The 25355-nt window shown below is 51.5% G+C and overlaps 1 protein-coding gene across 8 annotated transcripts in view; it reads left to right on the top strand.

Moving 5' to 3' along the window:
• CCDC88C (coiled-coil domain containing 88C) overlaps nt 1-25355 on the top strand; it is a 146721-nt gene that overhangs the window by 42676 nt on the left and 78690 nt on the right. For 6 of the 8 annotated variants that reach the window (XR_008538943.2, XM_016926600.4, XM_063793074.1 and 3 more), the window contains exon 4: nt 15646-15715. The exons of 1 other annotated variant lie outside the window; for it this stretch is intronic. Coding sequence is in view for 5 of the 7 variants with exons in the window: in XM_016926600.4 (XP_016782089.4) it covers nt 15646-15715 (70 nt within the window). In the remaining 2 variants the exon portion in view is untranslated. Of the gene's footprint in view, nt 1-2637; nt 2747-15645; nt 15716-25355 lie in introns of those variants that run through there. One more of the 8 variants, XM_016926602.4, reaches the window with a different exon arrangement.

Below are 25355 nucleotides of genomic sequence, written 5' to 3'. Positions count from 1 at the left end.
AGTTGGTCTAATTGAAGGGCATTGTTTCTGTCCCAGTCCTTTAGATTCAGGCTGTTCACACAGCCTGTCTCTCTGTCTCCCACATGCGCGCGCACACACACACACACACACGCGCGCATGCTAACCCTGGGGCCTGTGGCCCTTCATTAGCTCATCTGGCAAATGATGGCTGAGCCCTGCTGTGTGCCAGGCCCTGGGAGAGCCCTGGGGAGCGAGACCGCCCAGATCACCACCCTCAGGAGCCCACAGCCCAAGAAGGAGACTCGAAGAGTAAGACTGGTTTAGCAGAGGAAGCTCAGTCTGTAGCTTTGTAACTAGTGAAGAGAGTTCCTGGTGTTTTGCCCACATCCCCTCGGCATGTTGTATACCACATACGTGTTACAGCGCCTGTCCCATTGGGCTCCGTAAGGGAGTGTCACCACATCTTCATTCCTGGCTCTGACAGGCACCATTGACCGATCTTGGCCCTCTTTGTCTCTAAGCCCAGATCTGGCCTCAGAATCCTTCTCAACACAGAACTCTAGGTAACCACTACCAGTCATCTGTGCCTGGAACCCAAGCTTAAACTACCCCTGGGATCACAGTGAGTTACTTGTGTGAGACTTCCTTGCGCCTCCTGAGGCTTCGGAATGAGCCTGACGGCAGAGACCACTGCAGATGCTGCCAGACTGTTGGAATGGCCTCAAAGGTCGGTTGGGCCACCCCAGGCTCTGTGCTCAGCAGGACTGCACAGCCTGTTCCGGCTGTAACCCCTTGCCCCTGGCTGTTCCCTCTGCCTGGGATTCTCCAGTTCCACCGGTCCGCCTGGCTCACACCCTCCCTACACTCGAATTTTGCTCAGCTGACGATTCATCGAGGGCCCTCTTTGACCACCTGTCTGTAAGAGCTATGTTTTCTGTCACTTCCTCGTATGTTCCTTTATTTTGCTTCTTAACACACACGTGACATATATTTACCTCTTTAGCCCTCTCATTTACTCCAATATTCCAAGCAATCAAAAATACCTGTTGATCAAATGGACCTTGCATTAGCAGATACCTGGTGGACTTAACCCTGCTACTGCCTGCCAGAGTTAGGATGAGAGGTAATAGACACAGTGTGTCTAGCCGAGCTCCTGGTTTATGCAGCATGCTGATTTATTGCTGTTCGAAATAAAGTGTTCTTTACACTGTAGATGGGGGAGGGTGCGTTTAGTTGGAGGTCCCAAAGCCTCTGTTCTCACCAGAGCCTTCCTCCCCGCAGCCAGTTCCATTTAGCCAGCAGCTGGCAGGCATCTGCTGTGGGCCACACTGTGCAGAGCCCTGGGGGGATTCAGAGGTGAGCATGTTCCAGCATCTGCCCTGGGGACCCTGAGGATCTCAGTTCCCTGTGTGGGACTCAGGCAGGGACACGAGAGAGGGGCCCGGGGGCACTGATTGCTGAGGAAGTGATCATTGCCGGCGGAGGGGTTTGAGGAAGGCATTGGAGGCAAGTGTGGCTGGACAGAGAGGATTTTGTCAGGTGCGGGTGGGCAGGGGACCGGCTGGGCTTCCAGGTCACCTCCAACCCCTGCCCACCCCCCAACTTGGACAGCTGCTGCAAAGTTGATAACATCTTTTGAGATTTTCACTTCCTGCCGAGATATTAGTCATTAGAAACTTGTCATTTCTGAACCTTCCTCCTCCCCGGCTTTTCAACTGTGTCCCGATGTGCCCTCCCCCAGTTTCCTGCTATAGAATACATTCTTGGTGATAGAATAGAGAGTTTCTTGCTCTCTAGATGAAGTCTGATCTTTTGCTGCTAACTCCTGCAATGAAAAGTGACCAGTTTGCATGAAATGTCTGCTCTGCTGTCTGTTTCCTCCGGAAAGCTTTTTTGGAGGGGCGAGTGGGGGCTAAGGAGGGGTAATTACAGTCTTATTTATCCACGCTGGAGAGTCGTGGTTCCCGTGTGTGTAGAATTTTTCCTTCTCTTCATCCTTTGCTATTTGACCAGCCCAAGTTCTGCTTGGCCCCAGGCAGATGTCACTGATGAACCGTGGCACACTTGCTCCCGGGGCCAGACCTGCCCCTAGTGTTCTCAGCGTAGCGTCCAAGCCAGCTCTCTTGAGTCCAGACCACCACAGGGCACTGGTATCGTGTGTGTTTTTCTTGGCCCTCCTGAGGCCAGAGGGAGAAGAGAGAAGGTGGCCCCAGCAGATGTCCCAGCTCAGTTCTTCCTCCTTGGTCCTGAGCCCGGGGGCTGGGGACGGTTTGTGCATTCCTGGGGATCTCTAGAATGGACCCCACTCCTCGCACACACAGGTAGCTGGGACTGTCTTCCTTTATGGGCTCACTGTGGTGACTGTGGCTTCCTGTGTTTGCCCCATGCAGAGCTGCCCTGTGTTGAAGCAGGAGGGAGGACGGTGTGTCGCCCTGGAGCATGTTGAGAGCACAGTGCCCAGCAAAACCTGACGGCGTAGGAAAGGCCTCAGGTTCAGCCAGCACCTCCGGGGGCCTGACTTCATGCCAGGCACAGGCTTGATTGTCGCTAGGTTAAGTGATGCCTGCCTGCCTGGCCACCTGCCTTTCTGGCCACCTGGCAGGGCTTGATGCCGAGGCCCAGCAGCAACGTGGTGGTGGAGCTGGCAGAGGGGACTCCAAAGCTGCTGCTGTCACCGTTTAGATAACGTGCAGACGGGGCTGGGTCCAGACTCTCTGAACGGTGGTTCTGTGCACATCTGGTTCTCAGTTGTCCTTCATCGTGGGACTGTAGCCAGAGACACAAGGTGGGGGCACCTTCTGTGTCTTCCTTTTCCTTTATTCCCAGCCCTCCCTGCACTAACACATGCCTCACCCGCCCCCCCCCTCCGCCCCCCCGCCCGCACCGCCGCCATCTACCTGGATGGCACCTGCTCCTTGTTCTTTCCCATTTCAGCTTCCGGCCACCTCCTCCTTGGAGCTTTTCTGGATTCCCCGCTCTCCTCTGCTCCCAGTGCCCCCAGCTCAGGTGCCTGCCATCCCTCTGTTAGGGTGCCAGACTTGCTGGTGGGATTTGCTGGTGGGATCAGGCTGTGAGCTCCCCAGGACAGGGCCTGGCCCTATAGCAAACACCCTGCGCCCCTCACTGTCCCCCATCCCGCAGGCTTTGTCCTCCTTGTCTTTGTTTCCTGGCTTTGAGGGCAGCAGTCTTGGCTTCATACCCTCCACCTCCCAACTGGCATGCCATCAGACACCCAGCAGGTGCCTGGGAAGTGTGGCATAAATGAGAGGGGGAATGGCTGCCCTTCCTCAAGGAGCTCTCCCTGCCCTCCAGATGCCTGCCCTGGGACACTGGACAAGGAGGCCTGGTCACTCGGGAGTGCTGGTACCCCTTGTGCTGTGGTGCTCATGCCCTGAGGCCTGGGCTCAGGTTGGGACGTGGGGTTGGGGGCTGGCTGCCCCCACTGCCTGCCTTTCCCACCCTCACAGGTCCCGGCAGGCTGGGGTGGTCTGGGCTGCCATCTACCGCTGGAGGCTCCTAGGTGCCCTCCACCATCCTGCTCCGACTTGTGCCTGGGAGTGAAGCGGCATTGTCAGGCCACCGGGTGAGGGCTGCCAGGGTGTGGCGTGGCCCCAGCCCTGCCCTGGCATAGGTGCCTGTGGGCCTGGGTGGGTGAGCGGTGGAGTGGGACATGGGACACTGTGTGGGCAGGTGCCATGTTCCCCCAGCCCAGCTACTTGCTGGGACGAGAAGGGCCTTGCTTCTGCTGAGCTAGGGAGGGTGTGCCCAGGACAGATAGGTGCCTGCCCAGGAAATCAGCTAGAGCCACCCCTGACTGGAGGGTGCGGGAGGCAGTCTTGGTCCCAGTCTGTGACTCTACAGACTCCTCGGGACCAAGACTGTGGTCTTGGTCTGTGCTGTACTCCTGCCACCGCCGGCCTCTGTACTCCTGCCACCGGCGGGTGAGGTTGGCTGGGCCTGGACAGCACATGGCTCTTCCCATGGGACCACTACACTCACTCTGGCTGGGGGGGTCATGCCTGTCCCAGCCCACCCTGCATGCATACCGTAGTTTCCTCTGGCCACACTTTCTCTGCCCCTTTCTTGCTTATCCATCAGCAGAACTACTTGACTTTTCCATCCATCAGCAAAAATACTGACTTTGCCAAGAAGCTTAAAAAAAATAAAAGGACTCTACCATCATGAAGTCACAGTCATAGGATCCCTCACGGCCATAAAATCAGGGCCCTTATATCAACTCCAAGCACTGGAGCACCGATGCTGTCGTTTTAGCCAGGAGGGGTGGACTTAGGGACAGAGGACAGGGCGGCCCAGAACTGCTGCAGATGCTGTCCTGTGGGGAAAGGGCCCTGCTCTCTCCATCCCTAGCCTAATCCTTGAAGTCCTTCTGCCTCACCCCAAACACACACCTCAGGGCATGGCATGCACTCAGCAGACACCGCTGAGTGGATACAAGCTTCTTGGTATGGCATAAGGAGCCCTAGGGCGGAGTCCAAGGAGACCTGGGTATCCAGACCTGAATGTGGGGCTACGCCTCTGTCATTTTTTTGCTCTGGACCTCAGTTTCCTGACTCTATGGATAATCTTGATGGCTCTTTTGGTTTTAAAATGCAGATTCTCAGCATCCCTCTGCTGTTGGGGTCTGTATGCACGGATGTGTCCACCTACTGACCCGCCTTCCCCTCCCCCACCATCCGCACCTGTGGTTGCTGAGGCATCACTGCAGCAGGTCGTTCCTAAAGCCCGATGCAGAGACCCGGCTTGCATTCCGCTTGTAAAATGGTTCCTGAACTACTGTTTATGGGCAGAGGTTCTCTTCCAATGCCGTGTCCTGCCCGTGTTTCTGGGGCTGCCCCCCGCCCCCTTCTTTGGCTCAGGGGCTCAGAACAGGCCCTTCCTGGCATCAGATAAGACAGGTCTGCCCACAGAGCAATCCAGGGCATCACACAGCCCTAAAGGGAAGGTGGCAGGAGCTCCTGGGGTTACTTGAAACATCCTCCAGTTCCCTCCCTGCCGGGTTCCCTGAGTTCTTCTGGACGCGTGGGCACTTGCCTGCTGGTGAGAGCTGGCAGCCGAGTTAACGCCATAAAGATGTGCTGTGCCTCTCTTGCCAGCAGCGTCTCTTTTTCCAGCCCCTCCCTTCCCCCTTCTGAAGGAGACTGAAGTCCTTTAGAGACTGTGGAGTCCTGATCCTGGTACAGATGAGGGTGTGGCTCAGAGAGGGACTGTGACTTGCCTGAGGCCACACAGTAGGTTACAGGCAGAGGCAGGAGTTAGTGGCTCTGCCCTCATGCGGCGGTGTTTGAGTTTCCAGGTGCTCCTTCCCAGCGGTTCTCCTCCTCCTGGGTCAGCTCAAAGGAAATATTTGTTTTCCTTTCTGTGAACAAAGAACCGACTTATGTTTGTTTCTGTGAATGCAGCCACAAGGACAGGCAGTTAGGAAGTGTTCCGTGGGAGGGGGTTTTCTGATGACGTGGTAGCCTCGGCTGGGCCGAGTTGGTCCCTGGGTACGGAGACACGGGTGGCCTTGTTAGGGGAGCCGGCACTCCTGGGCTTGTGCAGATTGCAGTTGGTTTCAGGCCCTAGGGATCCCAGGATTAATCGAAATGAGGTGGAACAGATGGATTGAATCTATCAGCAGCTTTACATGACAGCCTCGTAACATAAAAGCACTTCATTGCCACTCGTTTTGCCAGGACTCCCCGCCCCGAAGAGGGACTGGGTGGAGAGGAGAGCCACTTGTGCAGATGGAGTTACAAGCATGTGGGCCCGGGCTTTGTGCAGGCAGCAAGGACAAACCGCTGCTTGGGTTTTCCTCTCAGTGGCTATGTTAGAAAATGTGCTGTGTTCCAGAGGTAAAAAAAAGAAAAATAATAATGAATAAAAAATAAGAAAATTGGCCAGGCGCGGTGGGTCACACCTGTGATCCCAGCACTTTGGGAGGCCGAGGTGGGTGGATCACCTGAGGTCAGGAGTTCAAGACCAGCCTGGCCAACATGATGAAACCCCATCTCTACAAAAATACAAAAATTAGCCGGACATGACGGCGGGCGCCTGTAATCCCAGCTACTTCGGAAGCTGAGGTGGGAGAATTGCTTGAACCCAGGATGTGGAGGTTGCAGTGAGCCGAGATCGCGCCATTGCACTCCGGCCTGGCGGGTGTGATTGGCTGGGGTTGGGCCACAGGCTGTGTCGTGAGTCGTTATTGAAGGTTTGGGGCGGGCCTGTGCTGTAGAAAGTGCTCTGGCTTTGGGCATGAGGTGATGAAGACGGTGTCTATGAGGGAAGCTCTCCAGGCCTGAGGTTCCAACCCCGGTCTTGCTCCAGGCCCTGCTGGCAAACGATCAGCGACATTGTGCTGTGGCTGTTCCCTCCCACTGGAGATGCTCATAATTCTTGTCCTGGCCACCTCGCATGAATGTCAGGGAGGAAGGAGGAGACAGGAGAGGGAACCTCTTCACTGTCTGGTGTTTCTGGTAACGGGGCCTGAGGTTGGCTGGTTGCCAGTGCCAGGCCATCAAGTTGTTGAGGTGCATTCAGGGGCTGCTTCTGGCCAAATCCAGGAAGAGGTTGTGAGATGTGTCCTGTGGAGAGTTAATCAGTGGCATGAGCGTGGACGTTCCAACACCTGCAAAGGAGATCTGTGGAATATCCCTCCTGACTACAGGGTTCTCTTGGGGGCCCTCAAAAAGCATCCCGCCTGCCTGAAGCACAGCCAGCACCGTGCCATTTCTGGAAGTGTTAAATCGATGCAGGGTTTCGACACCCCTCCTAGAGCACTGGACTAGACATTGGGAACACTGGAATACGTGTGGGGCCTTTCCTGTCTGAAGTCACTTCTGTAGTTTAGGAATTTAAAATTAATTTAGTTTTGCTTAGTTTGCTCATAAAACTATTGCATTTGGGATTTTACAGTTGGAAAGCATGGTATATTCAAGCCAGCATTACCAGTTCACTTTGGAATGTTTTTAAAAATCTATATTCAATCTTCCACTTACACAAGTTCTAATGGAAAATTCTAAAACAAATTCGAAGCTTTTTTTCCCTCTGAAATGTTTTTAACTTTTGTTAATAGCTACAGGCTGTGAATCTTAAGGAATATGGTGTCAGATTTTCCAGGTTTCAAGGCACAGGAATTAGCAGAGAAACCACCCTCATTGCAGTGATAGAGCAGAACAGTAGGTTTTCAGATCTTGGTTCCCTTGTCAACATGGAAGAGACAGAGAAGACACCTCCTCCACAAAAGAGGTTTTTAAAAACTGTGTACTCAATATATATTTTGAGGAATATTTTCTGATTTAATTTTCCCAACTGTCACTATTAGCAGCTTTTTGCCTCTTGGGAGTGGGGAGTTGATTGACATGGCACAGTGTAGAAGTGCCGCCGAAGGGGGCTGATGAAGCATTAGGAGTTCAGGGGAGAAAAAAATCATCTGGCATCAGGTGGCTGCCTAGAGGAGGGGGCGTTTTAGCTGAGCTTTGGAGGGCGAGTAGGGTCTGGCAGGTGGTAATCTGGTGGTAATGGGGCTGTGGGAGGAAGGGCACCCTCGTGGGAAGCGCAGAGAGTGTTGTAGGTAGTTCAGTTTGATGCTCAGGGTAACCGAAGGGTTGACTTGCTGCCCACACTTAGCAGTTAATACATTTCCTGGCTCTGTCCCTCATGTGTCAGACTCCAAAGCATTCTCTACAGCCCAGCTCAGAAGCTGCCTCCTCTGGGAAGCCTTCCCAGACTTGCCTGGGCAGTTTGGCAGTACTCCCTGTGCTGTGCTGCCACTGTCTACCTCCCTCCCAGACAGGCTGAGAGTTCTCAGCTCGCTGCAAGGTGTACACAGTATGTGTCTTCTGAATATCTGAACCCCAGACCAGACCTAAAGGTGTAGAAAATGCCCCGGCTTTGGGCACCAGGGAAGACGGTGTCTAGAGGTGTGCTGGGTGCACCTGCGAAGCCGACGTCACTCATGCTTCTGCTATTTCAGTCTTGACTGTTAGCGTGTGTGGGTCAACAGTGGCATTCTTTGTGGTTTTGCTTTGGCTGTGTGGAAGGCTCTCTTTGCTGTTTGGACCATCTTGGTCTCCTTGGCAACCGTGAGCGTCACCTTCATCCTGAATGCCTGTGCTGGGCGTTCATCTTTACTTTTCTGGGATTTCCCTCTCATTTATTCTGCATTAGCAGCTCCCATTCATAGCCACATGAGGGGCATCCCGTGGGCCTAAACGCTTGGCTTTCGGCAGCGTTTATTCTTCCTTCCTGGTAAAATATCAAGCTGCGAGATTCAGTTTCACTTAGAAGGAGAAAAATAATTCTTCCCATTTCTTCGTGAAATCATTGTTCTTGGTCCAACTATCCTAGTGTTTTCAGTGGATACTGAAGCTAACCTCTGCCACATGCACAGAACGGTGTTTCCACCTGCATCTTTCCCAGGACTGTAATGTTTCTCCCACCTGCGGAGAAAATGACCTTTTTGTTGGAGCAGGCACAGTGGTTGAGATGGCCCTGGCAGGTTGTTAAGTCTTTTCAGGAGGCCCTTACTTTGCCTCAGGTGTTGAGTGGGCCTTTTCTGGGACCTCTGAGGCTCTGTCTTCACAGGGCTTGTACCCTGAGAGTCAGCCTTTCGCCCAGGACCCCGTCCCCCTTCACTGGTTACAGACCCCTTGGGTGCTCCTGGCTCCCATCCGTTCTTCCCAATCAAGAGGCTTGGCTTCTCCTGATGAGAAGATGCTTGAAGGTGCAGCTTGCTTTTTGTGGCTATTATTTAAAATGGCAATCTACTTCATTCCTCATCTTGGATAGTTGGTGAATTGTCTCAGAGGAAAGAGTGGCTATAGATATATGGATATAGATACAGATACATGGTTTTTTGTTTGTTTGTTTCTTGTTTTTTTTATTTTTATATTTTTTTAGACCGTCTTGCTCTGTTGCCAAGGCTGGAGGGCAGTGGCGCAATCTCGGCTCACTGCAATCTCTGCGTCCCGGGTTCAAGCAATTCTTCTGCCTCAGCCTCCCAAGTAGCTGGGATTACAGGCACATGCCACTGTGCCTGGCTAGTTTTTGTATTTTTAGTAGAGATGGGGGCTTTGCCATGTTGGCCAGGCTGGTCTTGAACTCCTGACCTCAGGTGACCCACCCGCCTCGGCCTCCCAAAGTGCTGGGATTACAGGCATGAGCCACCATGCGCAGCCGTGTGTGTGTGTGTGTGTGTGTGTGTGTGTGTGTGTGTGTATTTTTTAAGTAGGTCTATCATGTTCACAGCTGAAATACCTAGTAAATAGATGCCTCTGACTATATGGTCTCTGTGAGAACCTTTACAGAATATTTAGAAAATGCTGGGGAAACTTGCTGTTGCCCTAATCACTCTAATAAAGAAAATTCTGTCATTTTAGTGTAATATATTTCCTTTGAGGTTTTGTTTTCTTTTTTCAACATCCATTTCCTACTGTACATACAATTATGTATCTTTTTACACCTTTGAGCACTCTTTGCTGCCTTCCTAAATGGAATGAGTGGCCATAGCGTCCTGAACCGTTCCCCAGCGTTAATTTGCAGCAAGACTGTTAGAGTGCTGTTCTCTAATCTCACACCTCTTTCATGCTTCCGTTTGAAGTTTTGGGGAGGATTTGGGCCTTTAATAGTCTGTGGTTGACAGGTTGCATAGTAGATGGTTGACTCAGAGTTGGGGTCTACATACTTGTTCTCAGAGCGGGGCTAAGGATGTCATTTAAGGTACTTGAGCTGAGTACCTTGTTGCCAAACCAAGGGAGGAGGTCCCAAAAGAAAGCACAGGCTCAGTTCAGGGTCTCCAAGACATTGAGCCCGTGGTGAACATGGTTGAGTGGATGCACTATTTCTAAGTCCCAGATAGAGACTGGCTGAAAAGGAATGAGGCAGCCTGTCGCCCTAACAGTTTAATGGCCTCAACTGGACAAAACAGAAAATGAGCTTCATCTACAAGCCCCAGGAGCCATACAGGGTCATGTGGGGCGTGAGGGGCCACCGTAGGTGGAGAAGGGAGGCGCTCAGGCCCCTTTCCTTGGGTCCTTCCCAGCCTAGTCCCTTCCCGTCCTGATCCCTACCTGCTTCATGGGCTCCAGACACCTGCCTGCCACTCATTCTGTCCTGCCTCTCATTCTGTCCTGCCTCTCAGGAGGGCAGAAGCCCCAGCAAGGTGAAACCTGCCTGGGAGGGGTGAGGGGTGAGGGGTGAGGGAGTTGGAGGAGAGGAGGAGAGCACTTAGGCTGGAGGGGACCGTAGGGTGCCTGTGGCCTCCTGGAGCCAGCAGTGACAAGTGCTTAGCAGTCAGACCGTTGGCCTGGACGCTGGTCTTGTCTGCAGTGGCCCCACCACCCAGCATGGGCGTCACTCCCTAACCAGGCGTTGCTACGATCTGATGTCATCCTCCCCCGTCAGAGCTTCATTGCCTGTGAAGCCTGGAGTGGGACACCTGTATCCTGTGTTTTGGGGACGGTCCTGATTTCTCAACAAGTACATTGATGTTTGTCCCCAGCAGGTTCTAATAGAATCAGCTTTCTCTTTGGTTCTGTTCTTAGAACTCTACGCCTGTGACCTTGGAAAGCCACCGCTACAGGCCTTGAGATGCAGCATGCTCTGGGCCACCTTCAGTTTGCTTTCTGTGATCTGGGTTGGGAGCTGGGAATGGAGGCTTGTTGACACCGTGTGCAGACACAACTGCTGCCCCTGCCACCTTCCTGCCGGGGTGACAAATGCTTCCTGAGGGGGTCCTGGCCCACCCCAACCCTCCCCCATGGGGTGACTGATAAGAGCCTAGATTTTAGATTTGAGGCCAGGGTGTTGTCAGGTGGGTGGGCCCTCTCCCCTTGTGAGATTACAAAGCGCTTTTCAGCCTTGCTCTCCCCCAACCCCTAGGGACACCAGTGGCCCCTGCAGTATCCAAAACACAAATGCACCTGCCTCTGACCCTTTGTTCATTGACTTTTCTTTTGGTTTGTTTAAAGCATTTAATTGGCCGAGGAGTCATTCCAGGATGCAGTTGAAAAGCAAGTCATTTATGAAAAGCAAAATCTTATTTTAGGATCCGAAAGCAAACCTAAAGGAGAAGTGGGGAGGAGTGCAATCTACCCTGGATTGCGATGCCACACCCCTACCATGTGCTCTGCGGAAGGGGGTTCCCTTGGAGGGCCATGTGCCAAGCCTGACCCTCTTCTTCCCTGTCCATCAGACCACAAGGACCGGTGACAAGACAGAGGCCTCAGCGAGGCTAGTGTGTGTCCCTTGTCCCTCAAGCTTGCCTTGGCACTTGTTTCTGCCATTGCAAAGACTAGAGTGGCACAAGGAGGGCTCACTGGCAAATGTGGGGGCCTGTCCAGAGCACCACTGGGCTTGCACTCTCCAGCCTGGTGTGGTCCTGCCTCACAGGTGGCTGGCTGGGGTGTGACCAGGTGCCCTGGCAGGACAGCATCAGCTGCAGCCTCCAAGTGAGTGGCTTTCTGTTCTGATGCCACGTGGGAGGGTCCCCTCGTCAGCAGCCTCCTCACGTCCCTGCCAGACTGAGGGCCAGCCCAGAGGCCCCTCACCCCACCACATTCCCCGCGGGGGAGGGCAAAGGCCTGGTGCTGGGGCCCGGTAGCCACCAGTCGCATGTGGCCTTCAGGGCCTGGAGATACCGCGGTGTGACTGTGGAAATGAATTTTTTATTTTAGTTCATTTAAATTTAAAAACTGGTACTCAGTTCAGTTGTAGGAAAACTTTTAAATGTGTTTGGAACAACCTGGGAATACAAGTCTATTTTTTCTTTCTTAAAAATTTTTTAAATTATTTTTTCTTAATCTCGCATATTATACCTCCAACAAATGAACTTTTTCAACTCTAGATTTCGTGAAATCTGGAAACAGTCAAGTATTTCCAGTGAAAATTTAGCATCTGAATTGGGATGTGCTGTAAGTGTAACATACACACTGATTTCAAAGTGTATGGAAAAAGAATGCAAAGGCCGGGCAAGGTGACTCACACCTGTGATCCTAGCACTTTGGGAGGCTGAGGTTGGGGGATTGCCTGAGTCCAGGAGTTCAAGACTAGCCTGGGCAACATGGTGAAACCCCCTCTCTACAAAAAAAAAAAAAAAAAAAAAAGTAAAATACATTTTTATGTCAATTATGGGTTGAAATGATTATATTTTGGTTATATTGGCTTAAAGTTGAATATTTTCACCTGTTTCTTTTTACTTTTTTAAAGATGGCTAACAGAAAATTTGAAATTAATGTGTCTCAATTATGTATATTGCTGGACAGCCCTGGCATCTGAGCCAGTTTTTGCTGGAAATGTGATTGATGGTTCTTTAAGGGGACCAGTTAATGGCTCGAGAGTAGCTTTGGCCATAGGATTACATCTTAGGAGAACCATGGTGTTTTGAAAGGAACAACTCAGAAAGATATTGTCTGTTCCTAAAACATGATTTCTTTTTTTTTTTTTCTTCCTGAGATGGAGTCTCGCTCTGTCACCCAGGCTTGAGTGCAGTGGCGCAATCTCGGCTCACTGTAACCTCCGCCTCCCAGGTTCATGCCATTCTCCTGCCTCAGCCTCCTGAGTAGCTGGGACTACAGGCACCCGCCACCACGCCCAGCTTATCTTTTGTATATTTAGTAGAGATGGGGTTTCACCGTGTTAGCCAGGATGGTCTCGATCTCCTGACTTCATGATCCGCCCGCCTCGGCCTCCCAAAGTGCTGGGATTACAGGCGTGAGCCACCGCGCCCGGCAAAACGTTATTTCTTAATTGCACAAATGACACATGTTTCTTGTGGGAAAACTAGAAAGTACTGATTAGACAAAATTAAACATCCTGTTTTGGAAGGAGAACACATACATTTTCTAGCAATATTTCTAGCAGTGTTTTGCTTAGATTAACATTCACATAAAAATAACAATTTGCATTTTTTGCAGTGACCTTCAGATTATTTCAAAAAACAAAACAACAAAACAAGATGATTTCACATATTGCATCTCGCTTATAAACACATTCACCCTGATACAGGGCTGAGCTTGGACAAATGGCAGAAGAAAGCTAGCCAAGAGTTGGAAAGGAGATTGTGGCTGGTTTGCTGGTGATGACCTTTGTTTTTTGGGTTGACTGGAACACTGGAATGTAGTCTTTTTTTTCTTTTTTTCTTTTTTTTGAGACGGAATCTTGCTCTGTTGCCCAGGCTGGAGTGCAGTGGCGCGATCTCGGCTCCCTGCGACCTTTGCCTCCTGGGTTCAAGCAGTTCTCCTGCCTCAGCCTCCCAAATAGCTGACGTTACAGGCATGCGTCACCAAGCCTGGCTAATTTTTGTATTTTTAGTAGAGACGGGATTTCACCATGTTGGCCAGGCTGGTCTTGAACCCCTGACCTCAGGTGATCCGCCCACCTTGGCCTCCCAGAGTGCTAGGATTACAGGCGTGAGCCTCTGCACCCAGCCTGGAGTGTAGTTTTGAGGCTGGGAGGGAGCTGTGTGACGGACAGGCTCATGTCATTGGGCACTCTCCTTTCACTGAGTAAATTAGCTGGAAAGCAGATTTCACTGATTTTACTGGTGTATTTTGCCTGGGGTGGTAGGGCAAGGGTGTTGGAACCCTTTGGCAAACTCATGCATTTAAGAGACAATTTTTTCACATTGACTTTTCCCAAGCCCTAAAGGAGGGCTGAGGCTGTTAAACAACTCACACTATTGTCCAACACGTACAGATATTTACCAGCTGAGACATGTTTGAGAAAGCATTAGCCGTTGCTGACACGGTGACATGTGACCCTGGATAATGGAGAAATGTGATTTCCAGCACTGAGTGGAGGGGGGTTGGTGTGTTCAGGAGTGGAGTACACCCCACGGTTTAACATCCCCTCCTGCAGTGTGGATAGGAGCCATAGAAAGACAATAAGGAGGGACGAGAAGACCCTCTTCTATGTTCTCTGCAGGTGCTGGCCTCTCCTGGCATGCGGCCTCGGCCCCCGTTCTAATCTGACTCAGAGATGGTCTGAGATATGCACCCGGGCCATGTGGGTTGTGTAATTATCTCCCTCTTCTTCTCGAGTGCTAGTTAGCGGCACACTGGATATAGAGATTCCGCATGTTATGCAATAGAGCGACTTACGAAACTAGTTGTGTCTTAACAGAAACACATTTTTAAAGGCCTAACAGGAGCTTTCTTGGTGAAGAATTTCTATAGTGGCCACTTTTAGAATAGTTATGAAACCCACCCTCTTTTTTGTCTTCCGTAAAATTGGATTTTGTTTTTTTTTTATAGACAGGGTTTTACTCTGTCACCCAGGCTGGAGTGCACTCGTGCAACATAGCTCACTGCAGCCTGGAACTCCTGGGCTCAAGCAATCCTCCCGGGTAGCTGGGACCACAAGGCCTCAGTGCCACACCTAGCTGATTCTTAATTTTTGTAGATCCGAGTTTTTTCTGTGTTGCCCAAGCTTGTCTTGAACTCCAGGCTCAAGCCTCCCACCTCAGCCTCTCAAAGTGCTGGGATTACAAGCGTGTCCACCGTGCCCCACCAGAACTGGAATTTTAAAATCTCCTTATTTGTGAACGACGTCCTGCATCTAGGCACAGAAGAGTGATCTGCCCCAAGAAATACTTAGGGGGATGTAAGTGGTAGGCTGGGCTGTGAGCCAGCACGCTGAGGAGAGCCTGTACCCAGATGAGCGGGCATGACTGATAGCTGATGCCTGGGCCTTCTCTCCAAGCCCACGGGTGTGAGGGCAGGAAGGCAGCTCATTGCCTGTGCCCCACCTCTGGCTAGGCAGAGCAGCTCTGATGTATCCCTCGCTTAGGAAGCCCATGCTATAAATGAGAGAAGTCTCCTCATTTATAACTTGTACCAAAGACCTGCTTAGTGCTGGATCCTGAACCATCAGATTAGAAAGGCTCAGTAGCATCTCTTTAATCTTTATTTCTTCTTCTTCTTCTTTTCTTTTTTGGAGACAGGATCTCCATCTGTTCCCCAGGCTGGAGTGCAGTGGTGTGATAGCTCACTGTATCTTCGACCACCCAGGTTCAAGCGATTGTTCCACCTCAGCCTCCCAAGTAGCAGGGATCCCAGGCACATACCACTATACCTGGCTAATTTAAGAGTGTGTGTGTGTGCGTGTGTGTGTCTGTGTCTGTGTGTGTGTGTGTGTGTGTGTGTGTAGATGGCGTCTTGCTATGTTGCCCAGGCTTGGTCTCGAAATCCTGGCCTCAAGCTATCCTCTTGCCTCAGCCACCCAAAGCGTTGAGACTACAGGCATTAACCACTGCGCCTGGCCTCCTTATTTTTTAATTGCACAAGCCATACAATAAAAATAAGGGTATCTTTTAAAAAAGAAACATGATACTGCTGTCCTAGCCTGTCATCTATTGCCTTTTTTCCCCAGGCCTCTCTACCTATGCAGACATAACTTTAGCTTTCATTTTATTTTTTAAATATGCTTTTTTTTTTTCATAACCCCATTAAATCTCTTGTAGGCATACTTTTTATTTGCTAACAATCAAGACAGAAATACAGTTAGGCTTTGGCTTTCGTGTTTGTTTGCATCTTACGTGCTCCTTGCTGTCATTTTAGTGCCTTCGTAGTCACCACGGGATGGCTGTGCACCCGTCCGGGGGCTTCATTACTTGTAATTTACTTAATCCCTCTTTATTTTTGTTTCCGGTTCTTAATGGTATCTTTTCCCCCTTTGTTTCTGCAGGAAGTTCTCCAGCAGCTGATTGTAATGAATTTGCCCAATGTTTTGATGATTGGCAGAGACCCACTGTCTGGTGAGTGAAAGCTGCTCCCTTCTCCCCTGTGGTGCCCAGCCAGTGGCATGGCGTTGGGCAGCTGCTGGCCATCGAGCTCCGGCTGCCAGCTTGGGCCAGCACAGTGAAAACACGTGATCGTTTTGGTGAGATTTTAAAGAGTGGGTTCATTACCCTGAGGCATTCAGCCAAGGGCACATTTCTTCCTTAAGAATGAAGCCTCCCAGGCCGGGTGCGGTGGCTCACGCCTGTAATCCCAGCACTTTGGGAGGCCCAGGCGGCCGGATCATGAAGTCAGGAGGTCGAGACCATCCTGGCTAACAAGGTGAAACCCCATCTCTACTAAAAATACAAAGAATTAGTTGGGCATAGTAGTCCCAGCTACTCGGGAGGCTGAGGCAGGAGAATGGCGTGAACCGGGAGGCAGAGCTTGCAGTGAGCTGAGATTGTGCCACTGCACTCCAGCCTGGGCACAGAGCAAGACTGTGTCTCAAAAAAAAAAAAAAAAAAAAAAAGAGTGAAGCCTCCCAACCGCTCAGATGTGTGTGCAGAGGCTAGTGAGGCCACCGCCTTGTTCCTCCTGGGAAGATGAGTTTGGGTTTAGGTGCCTGAGTCATACCATCTGGTGGACTCACCTCCTCAGTAAGTGTAGAATCAGCTGACACCATCAGGGAGTGTGGTACCTTAGACAAGAGAGTAAGAATCTCTTTAGAGAACTGACATCTGTCACTGGGGTCCTGCGAGGTTCATGCTCGGTGACGGAGCTCATTGATCTGTCTTATGTCTCCCTGTTGGACTCAGCTCTCCTGGCAGGCACGGGTTCTAGGACCCCACAGTCTCTGACGCTCAGTGTGAGTTTGAAAGACTCAATGAGGCCGAGCGCAGTGGCTCATTCCTATAACCCCAAAACTTTGGGAGGCCGAGGCAGGAGGATCGCTTGAGCCCAAGAGTTTAAGACCAGCCTGGGCAACATAGTGAGATCTCATCTCTAATTATAAAATGAAAAAAAGAAAGACCAAATTAAATGTCCTCCTGGCATCTTACAGAAAGTCAGAACTTAATCTCTGCCTGTCAGATAACTTCCTTGGTGCATTAAATGGAGTGATGCCTTGCGTCTCTTTCACCTGTGTGTGTTTACCTGCACCCATAGCTCGTGGACAGAAGTCGCAGGCCCCAGGGACAGAGTTACTTGCTGGCTAGGACTTCCCTTGTTCTGATGGCGACCTTATCATCATTTTGGAACCTTAGGTCTGGGGCCTCCTGGAGTAGGTGAGGGGTCAAGGAACACAGGAAAAGCCACACCTGTAGGATGGTAATAAACCGTGAATCCTAAACATTAGAGACATTTCCAAAAGGGACTCGGGCTTCCCTCTGTTGGCGTCTCCTCAGCCTGGTCTCACTGCAGCCTGGCCATCCCCTCTCCTGTCCGTATGACAGTAGCTAATGGCCTTGAGGCTTCAGAAGAGTTCACTGAGTAACCAGCTGAGGACAAAGCTGGTAGGAGAGCAGTCTTCTTTTAGTGCCACCGCTCTGAGAACATCAGCAGCGGCTTCCTTGTTCCGTGGGGACGCTCTTTCTGGGCTCCAGCTGGCTGAGGTGTCCGCCTTTTCTCTGCATGAGCCAGAAGGAAGAGCATCCCTGGACCCCTGATAGTCTTCAGTGCTCTGGCCTGTGGGCACTCACCGCCTTACATGGAGACCCTGCAGAGGCCACCCCTGGTCCTCCTGGTGGCCCCTGGCAGCAAGCGCCCTCCCCCACTTCCCGTGTTAGTAGCAGGGGGCCTTTGGTTCTGCTCCCTTGCCAGCTCTGCCATGGGGCCATGTGTGTTCCGGCTTTATTTCATGGCTCCCCCAGAGAAGGGCGGGGACGCCAGATGCAGTCCATGCCGGCCACAGCCCTGGGCTCCAGGGACCGGGGGACTCTCATGATTTCTGGTAACTTCAGGGAAGTGGAGCCTGTTTTGCTGAGCAGAACTCTGCCGCCTTCCTAGTTTATTTGGGGCTGGCTACGGGAGGAGATGAGAGTGATGCCTGTAGAGGTTGGCGGTAGCTTAGTCCTGTTGTTCCGTCTGCCTTGGAGACAGTGGAGGAGCAAAAGGGGGGGACAGCCACTCCTTAGCAAGCCCACCCTGTGCTTGGCACTGAACATGCATTACAAATGGAATGAAAGACCAAGCGTGGTGGCGAGACACTAGTTCTACAAAAAATAAAAAAGTTAGCCGGGCATGGTGACACGCAGTCATAGTCCTAGCTACTTTAGGAGGCTGAGGCAGAAGGATTGCTTAAGCCCAGGAGGTCGAGGCTGCAGTGAGCTGTGATTGTGCCACTGCACTCCAGCCTGGACGACAGGCAAGACTCCATCTTTAATTAGGTAATTAAAATTTGTATTTAAAGGAATGAAAATGTGCTTCTGTGGTGTGGCTGCGCCCATTTCCGTTTATAGGGAGAGAACTGAGGCTCCGAGGGCTGGGGTGCCATGTCCTTGACCAGTTGGCCTGTAAGCAGAGGGGCTGATTGGAAACCTGCTCTGTCCGCCCCCAAACCTGAGCCTCTTCATCTGTCACACATGGACATCTATGGGTTAGGTTTAACTGTAGGCAATTGCCAATATCCAGTCTTTTTTGACCTATAAAAATGGCATATGGTTGAACCTAATATTAAACGCATCCTTCTCCCCGCCTTTTCTCACCCCTCCCTTTAGCTCCGATGTTACCTGCATAGCTTGCCCACCTTCCTGCTGGTGCTCCCCCTCTTCTCATCCCTGCAGGTGTCTCCCCTTCCACTACCGTCTGGAAGCCTGCCCTCTCTGCCCCACTACCATCAGGCACCTCCCAACACAACAGAGATTGTCCATGGGCAGAGAACATAGGTCCGCATCTCAGGTCTGCTGCCAAACAAAAACATCTGTAAAGATGTGGATGCTGATTTTTTTTTTAACAGCTTTATTGAGGTATCATTTGCATGCTATAAAACACACCCATTGTAAGTGTATAATTCAGTGATTTTTTTTCATAAATATACAAAGTTGTAAAACCCTAACCACAATTCAGTTTTTAGAATGTTAAGAGGAAGCTGGTTTTAGACTGTTGACAGGTGAATTGAATGTCCCTGGGGCCCCCGTGGTATATAATCAGCCCACATGGATCAGCTGGTCCCAGCTCTGAAGGTGGAGTTGGAGAAACTGGACAGTGAAGGCTGGGAAAGTGAAGGACGGGAATAACTCTACCCATCACCGAGGGCTCAGAGGGCCCCGGGCCTCGCTGACTGAAATGCTAGACGGTGGCCTCGGCAGGCTGCACACAGAGGGCAACGTGTCAGGGCTGGGGGACGGGGAGCTGGGTGCACGGATGAGTAGGTTTGACAGGGGTCCCATGGTGCTCTGAGAGCAGAGGAGGCTGGCAGGGGACATCCACCAGCAGGAAGATGCAGACACCAGTGCTAGGGGCAGAGAGATGTATTTATGAAATAGCATTTTCAGTTTTAAATTGTAAAAATAGATGTGTGAAGCTTTTTTCGTTTCTTTTTAAACAAGGAACAAAGTTGGTGTTTTTTAAATTTGTATGGTTGCCCGGGGTGGGGCATGTGTGTGCTTTTTGACTAAATCTATCCCCGTCGTGTGTGAGGGGCTTGCTTTGTACTCTTTTTGATGGATGCTGACACTGTACTGTTATTTATAACGTTTTATAGTTTGGGGTAACTTTTCTGTTTTCGGCACATAGCATCACAAGCTCCCAGATTCCAGATCCCAACAGAGCATCTGGTCCACCCACTGTTCCCCAACACAATGATACTAAAAGACCCTGAGAGTCTACGCATTTGTCCCCTTTCTCTGACCGAAAAAAGGGAGGTGCCACAACTTACAGTTTTTCTGTATGTCTCACTTAACCCCCCACACCCATCAGACAGAAGGGTGTTCACTCTCTTCCTATCCTGGGTGGAAGTCAAGGACAGTGCAGTAACTATGAAACAGTACTTCGTATACTGAAAATTGCTTTTGAAATCTCTCCTCAGCATCTGCCCGTCCCGGCCCAAACTCCTCACTCCCTTACGCTGTGTCCGCCCTGGGACCGTCTCTGGATTTCTGCTCTGATGGTGCTGTGGTGTTGCAGCTCACTCTCAGCTGCACCCACGCCCCCGGGGAGGAGAGGGTCTGTCTGGTGCCTCACTGCTGTAGTCTCTGCTTCTCCGAGCACGGCCTGGGCTCTGGCTGGACCCTGCTTGAACCCCGCCCTCACTTTTATATGACGGCTCTTATAAGAGCCTGCCCCATAGTGAGGCAGTGTGCAGGCTTCTGGGGCCTGAGTGCCGTAGAGCGTCCTTCACTTTGTTTCCCCTCAGCCATCCTTATCCTTCCCTCTTACCCATGTCTGCGCTGTCGCCTGGCGTCCTGGGTCTACCCTCAGTGCACCCCCAGAAGCCGAGCTCTCCTCTGCAGCCCTCCTCACCACCACCAGCTACCCTGCTTCCGCCTGGCTGCTCCCCAGGGCAGTGTCCTCACCTCTGCCCCCTGCAGTCTGCTCCCAGCATGGCAGCCTGAGCAGCCCACTCCTCAGGTCAGCCGACTGTCATTTTGCAGCCCGCTCTGGGCACTAGGGCCTGTGCACCTGCCGGTCCCTCTGCCAGCGAGCTGTATAAACACCTCCTGTGAGCCCCTGTTCAGTGTGGCCCCACCTGTCTCTCCTGCCACACGCCCTGTCTTCTTTGTTCTGCTCTGCTTTCCCTTCTCCTTACCTTTTGGCACCTGTGAATAGCCTATACTGTTCACTTATTTTTTCCCCTCTGTGGCATTGCATACTTTTCCCCCGTTAGGGTGCACGCTCTCATGACAGCAGGAATCCTGGGGTTTTTTGTTGTTGTTGTCAGTGCATTCGAATGCCTAGATCAGTGCCTGGCATGTAGTAGGTGCTCAGTAAATACAGCATCCATGCAGGGGGCCCACCTTTCTCTCTTCCTCTCTCCACTTTGCTCTCCCGTCAAGCTGGGGCCCCCGACAGGTGTTACCCACTTGCTCTCATAGATAAGAAGGCCAGTTGTCAGTGGTCAGGGTCAAGTGAGATTCATTCTCTGCCCAGTACCACGTGTCTGTCTCCCCTAGGCCTGAGATGACTCCCTGAAAACCGCCTTCACCATCTTGCCAGCTGCACAGCTATTAAACATCTTTCACGGTTACTGGTGAGTGTTTTCTACAAGAAGCCTGTGAGAAGCAAGAGCTCATGTCTGTACTGTCTGAGCAGTGAGGGAGGATGCTGGATGGAGCTAGACCAGCTCCGGGGTCCCTCCAGCTCTGGCTTCTCAGCATCTTGCTCAGCAGCCAGGCCTGTCACTGTGCCACACGCACAAGAAAAGACTAGATTTGTCTGACGGGAAGCCAGGGTGTTAGCAAATTACTTTCTGCAATGAATCACAGGACAGTTGCACTGGAAGAGAGCATTGTTTTTTCTTCCAGGGTTTGTATCCAAGTATAGTAGTGGTTTCCAGACTTACACATGGCCGATCCCACCGAAGCCATTTAGAATGCAAGGGAACGAGCCATTTAGGTGCAGAAGCCCAGCCCAGAGAGCGGAGGAGCTCATTCAGAGGCACACAGCATGGAGGTCCCCATAGGCGCAAGACGGATTTCGCACCATAAATTGCACAGATGGTTACTTTTGTGGACAGTCAGCCACTGGTTCCAAGCAAGAGGGTTACTGTCACCGGTCTGCCCTGATGTTTCTTACATTCTAAATGCCAAGCAGGATTCCTGGGAGCCCTAGAGGAGCTGCGACTCCATATGCACACCCTACAGGGTCCTGTCTGAATACCCCTGGAACCTTTGAGAAGAGCCTTGGGGTTTCATTAATTGCTGTTCAGCGGCCTGGCCCTCTGTCCTATGTTTTCTCTCTCTTATGATGGTTACAGAGGGTGCGCATTCCAGCAGCAGAGGAAGCACCCTGAAGAGACAGGGTTCTGTGCACACAAAATGCTGTGGCCGACCTTCCTTCTCAGCTGAGTGCAGAACTCTATCTACTGCACCAGCTGAGGAAGCCAGAAGGCCCGACTTCTGACCTCCCCAAATAAAAGACTGGAGTACCTTTTCATCCTTCCTCATCTTTGCTGGCTGCCCCTCAGCCAGAGGCTCACAAAAGGAGCTCAGCCCAAGCCCCTCCTTTAGCTCCCCTCTGCTGGTGAGATGAACAGGCCGCCTCTGCTCAGGAAGCCCCCAGTCTGGGTTGAGGCAGGAAGGGAAGACAGAGTCCTGTGACATTTATTCTAGGACAGAAGATGGTGCAAGAATGTGCTTCACAGCCAGTACAAGGGGGCTGATGAGTTCTGCTTGGGCAGGCCAGGAAGGCTTCCTGGAGGAGGCAATATCTGGGCAAGCCACGGACAGAGAAAGCAAGGAAAGGTGTTCTAGGTGGAACAAGCTCAGGGGAGTGCAAGTTGCTGGGAGTCTCATGAGGAGCAGCAAGCCTGGGGCAAGGAGGAGGCCTTCTGTGACAGCTGAGGTTTAGGATTCATGGGCCAGAGGAAACAGACCTCCTGAAACTCCTTGGAATTTAATATTTAACCCTTTCAGTATTGATTTGCTCTCCTGCCAGTGTGTCCTTGGAGTGCTTTTCAGATCCCATGGAAACCTCTCTCTCGTAGCCCACACGGCACAGCCCTGCCTTCCTTCGGGGGCCCCGGGGAACTTGTGAGGGCTGGGTGTGCCCGAGGCTTACTGACCTCCATCCTGGCAACCCAGGCACAGGCTCAGAGTCCGGCTTGTGGGGAACAGTCCTCCTGCTGCAGAGATGGTGCTTTTAAAAATCAAAAGCCCTGTCTTCCCGGCCCTGCGGCCCTCCCAGTCCTGCCCCTGGCTCCATGCCTGCTCACCGTGTGGTGTGGAGGCTGAGGGTCGGCCACTCAGGCTTCATGAGCCATTCTTGTGTTCTTTTCCCCTACGCCTGTTGTTTTTATTTTATTTCTCCTGGCCATAATTCTCTAATCCTGTGTATAAGTGTATATGTGTGTGTGTGTGTATATATATAATTTTCATATTTGCAAAACGTTTTGGGCATTTGAATGGGAGGGAAGAAGTAAGAAAAAGCTAATCTTGCAGGCATTTTGATTGTTCTAAAATTTCCTCTTTCATCCTTGAGAGAGAAGGTTCAGAAAAGCAACCAAATGCTGTTTTAAACTACCCCGTTTCTATCCTGCTTCTTTGCTTCTGTGCTGCTTGTTGGATCCGGAAATGAGGTCTCCAGTCCATGTGCGGTGCTGGGGCACTTAAGCCAGGAGCCGAGGCTTTCCTTTCCTAGGAAGGTGCAGAGTTTGGCTGACACCAAGCCCAGCCGAGCGTCACAGTGCGGCCCACACGCCGGCCTCCGAGCACCCGCGGATCTGCCTGGAGACCAGACTTTGTTAGTAAACTTCCTAGTGATGGCCCAGGCACACAGAGAACACCGCTGGCTGCAACAGCCACACCATGGCTTCCAGCAGCCCTACTCTCTGTGGCCACCGCCGTCTGCGGAGGAGGGAAGAGATGCTATTTGTCAAAGGTCTTTATGTTTGAGTTTTCCACGTGGTGGTTGGGAGGGACCCTTTCCCAGAGCGTCCCCTGCCTGCCCTAGCTCCTCGCCCCCTCCCAGAGCAAACTTGAGTCTCAAGCTGCAGGCTTGTGGCTGATTCTGCTTTTCTGGTCTTCAGTTGTTTGGTGCTGGGAAATGAATTCGCTCTCAGCTTCTGCAGGCGTGGCAGGCAGGTGGGGTAGGAGGTCATTTTTGGGGTGAGGGTGCTCCGAGGGGCTGATATTTCAAAGTGTTCTACATGACCTGGGGGTAGCTGTCGTCTGTTGTGCATGGTGGTGCTGGGGTGTCTGTGGGGGTGGGACCGACTTGACATGGGCAGCAGAGAGACACTAGAGTAAAGGGCCACTAGTCAGAGTGCCCCCGGGAGGCTCCTGCACCATTCCACACAGGCATGCAGCTTAGCGCCTGCCAGAGTCCACGTTTGATAAATGTGTGTGCCTGGTTATGTTAATGCCGGGGGGTGGGGGCACGTGGTGACATGAGGATTCCACAGGGGCCGCTCCCCAGAATGTGAGCCCGTGTGTAGAGGTGCCTGCCTCCTTCCCTGTGGGTGGGGACACATATGATGGAGCATCCCCATGTGCCCACCCACGGGGAGCTCTCCACCTCGAGTATTCCTCGGCAGTGCCTGGGAAGTACCCCAACTGTTAAAATAATAATAAACAGCTCTTCTCATTGTAAGCTGAGCCCTCAGGAGGGCCCTCAGAGCCGTGCCCATGTGAGTGAGTGTTGGGGTGTGCCCGTGTACTGAGGAGAGACAACAGGGTCGTGTTCAGTGCACTGCTGTTTTCAAATCACTGTGACAGCCTCGTGAGCATCCTTATGAAATAACTGGTTTTTAAGTACAAAACCAGGGAAAGCAGTTAGTGGTTCACACCAGCATGTAAGCCAGAAGAGAAGAGAATGTAGAATAAGTAAGCACACATACGTGCCGTAGAAGAGAGAAACTGAAACTGCTCTCTTTGCGGTTCTAACCCAGGTACTTGATGGTAACAGTTAACCTCACTCAGTCAGCAAACGCTGGTTAAACAACCTGCGTGGGACCACCGGGATCAGAAGCGAAACCACATAGCTCCCTGCTTTGGAAGGAAACATAAATAAGTTAGGAGATGGTAGGTAGTGGTGGACCCGGGGACAGATCTTAGTTCTGTGACTCAGCCTTTCTGAGCTGCATCCTTCTATTTCTAAGATGGAGTCATCATGCCGTCCTCGGGGAATTGCTTTTAGAATTAAGTCACATGGTAGCATGCCGTATATTAAGGTGCAGTAATGGTGGTCTGTAGGAGGGAAGGGCAGAATTACTCTATGGAATATGGTCAGTCCTTCCAGGTTGTGAGGGTTAAACCCTGAGCCTGGCTGGTCATTTGCAGGTCCTGGGCCTCTGTGGTTGTGGGGAGCTGAGTTAGCAAGACAGAGGAATCAGTTTCACTGCTTTATCTCTGACCCCTGTTCATCTGTGGAGAGGCATCACTGTGCCTTTGACCCCAGCAAGGGCAGAGAGTGTGCAGTTTGGGGCAGGAAGGGAAAGGGATGCTTGCCTGCCATTGCTTAAATCCCCAGCTTCACACCTCAGTCATTGTTTATACACAACAAGAATTAGTTCCTGTATCCAGAAATCAGAAAGTGTCTTCTGTCTGGGCATGGTGGCTCACACCTGTAATCCCAGCACTTTGGGAGGCCAAGACGGATGAATCACTTGAGGTCAGGAGCTCAAGACCAGCCTGGCCAACATGGTGAAACCCTGTCTCTACTAAAAAATACAAAAATTAGCCAGGTGTGGTGGTGGGTGCCTGTAGTCCCAGCTACTTGGGAGGCTGAGGCAGGAGAATCGCTTGAACCCGGGAGGTGGAGTTTGCAGTGAGCCGAAATTGCGCCACTGCACTCCAACCTGGGTGACAGAGTGAGACTCTGTCTCCAAAATTTAAAAAAAAAGTGTCTTCTGAACATGTGCATGACTACATCTTAAAGAACCAAAGAGTGGAGTCAAAAAGGACTCTACACATTATGTACCAGTCATGGAAGGAAGATAGGTTTTGTTCCATGTGTTAACGTCCATTAACTGGTAGTCTGTGGAGGGCTGTGTTCAGAAGGATTCTGAGGCCTAGTTCCACC

The sequence above is a fragment of the Pan troglodytes genome, chromosome 15, assembly GCF_028858775.2.
Source record: "Pan troglodytes isolate AG18354 chromosome 15, NHGRI_mPanTro3-v2.0_pri, whole genome shotgun sequence".
Classification (NCBI taxonomy): Eukaryota; Metazoa; Chordata; class Mammalia; order Primates; family Hominidae; genus Pan; species Pan troglodytes.
Note: the sequence above shows the minus strand (reverse complement) of the source record. Positions and strands in the feature narration are given on the sequence as shown.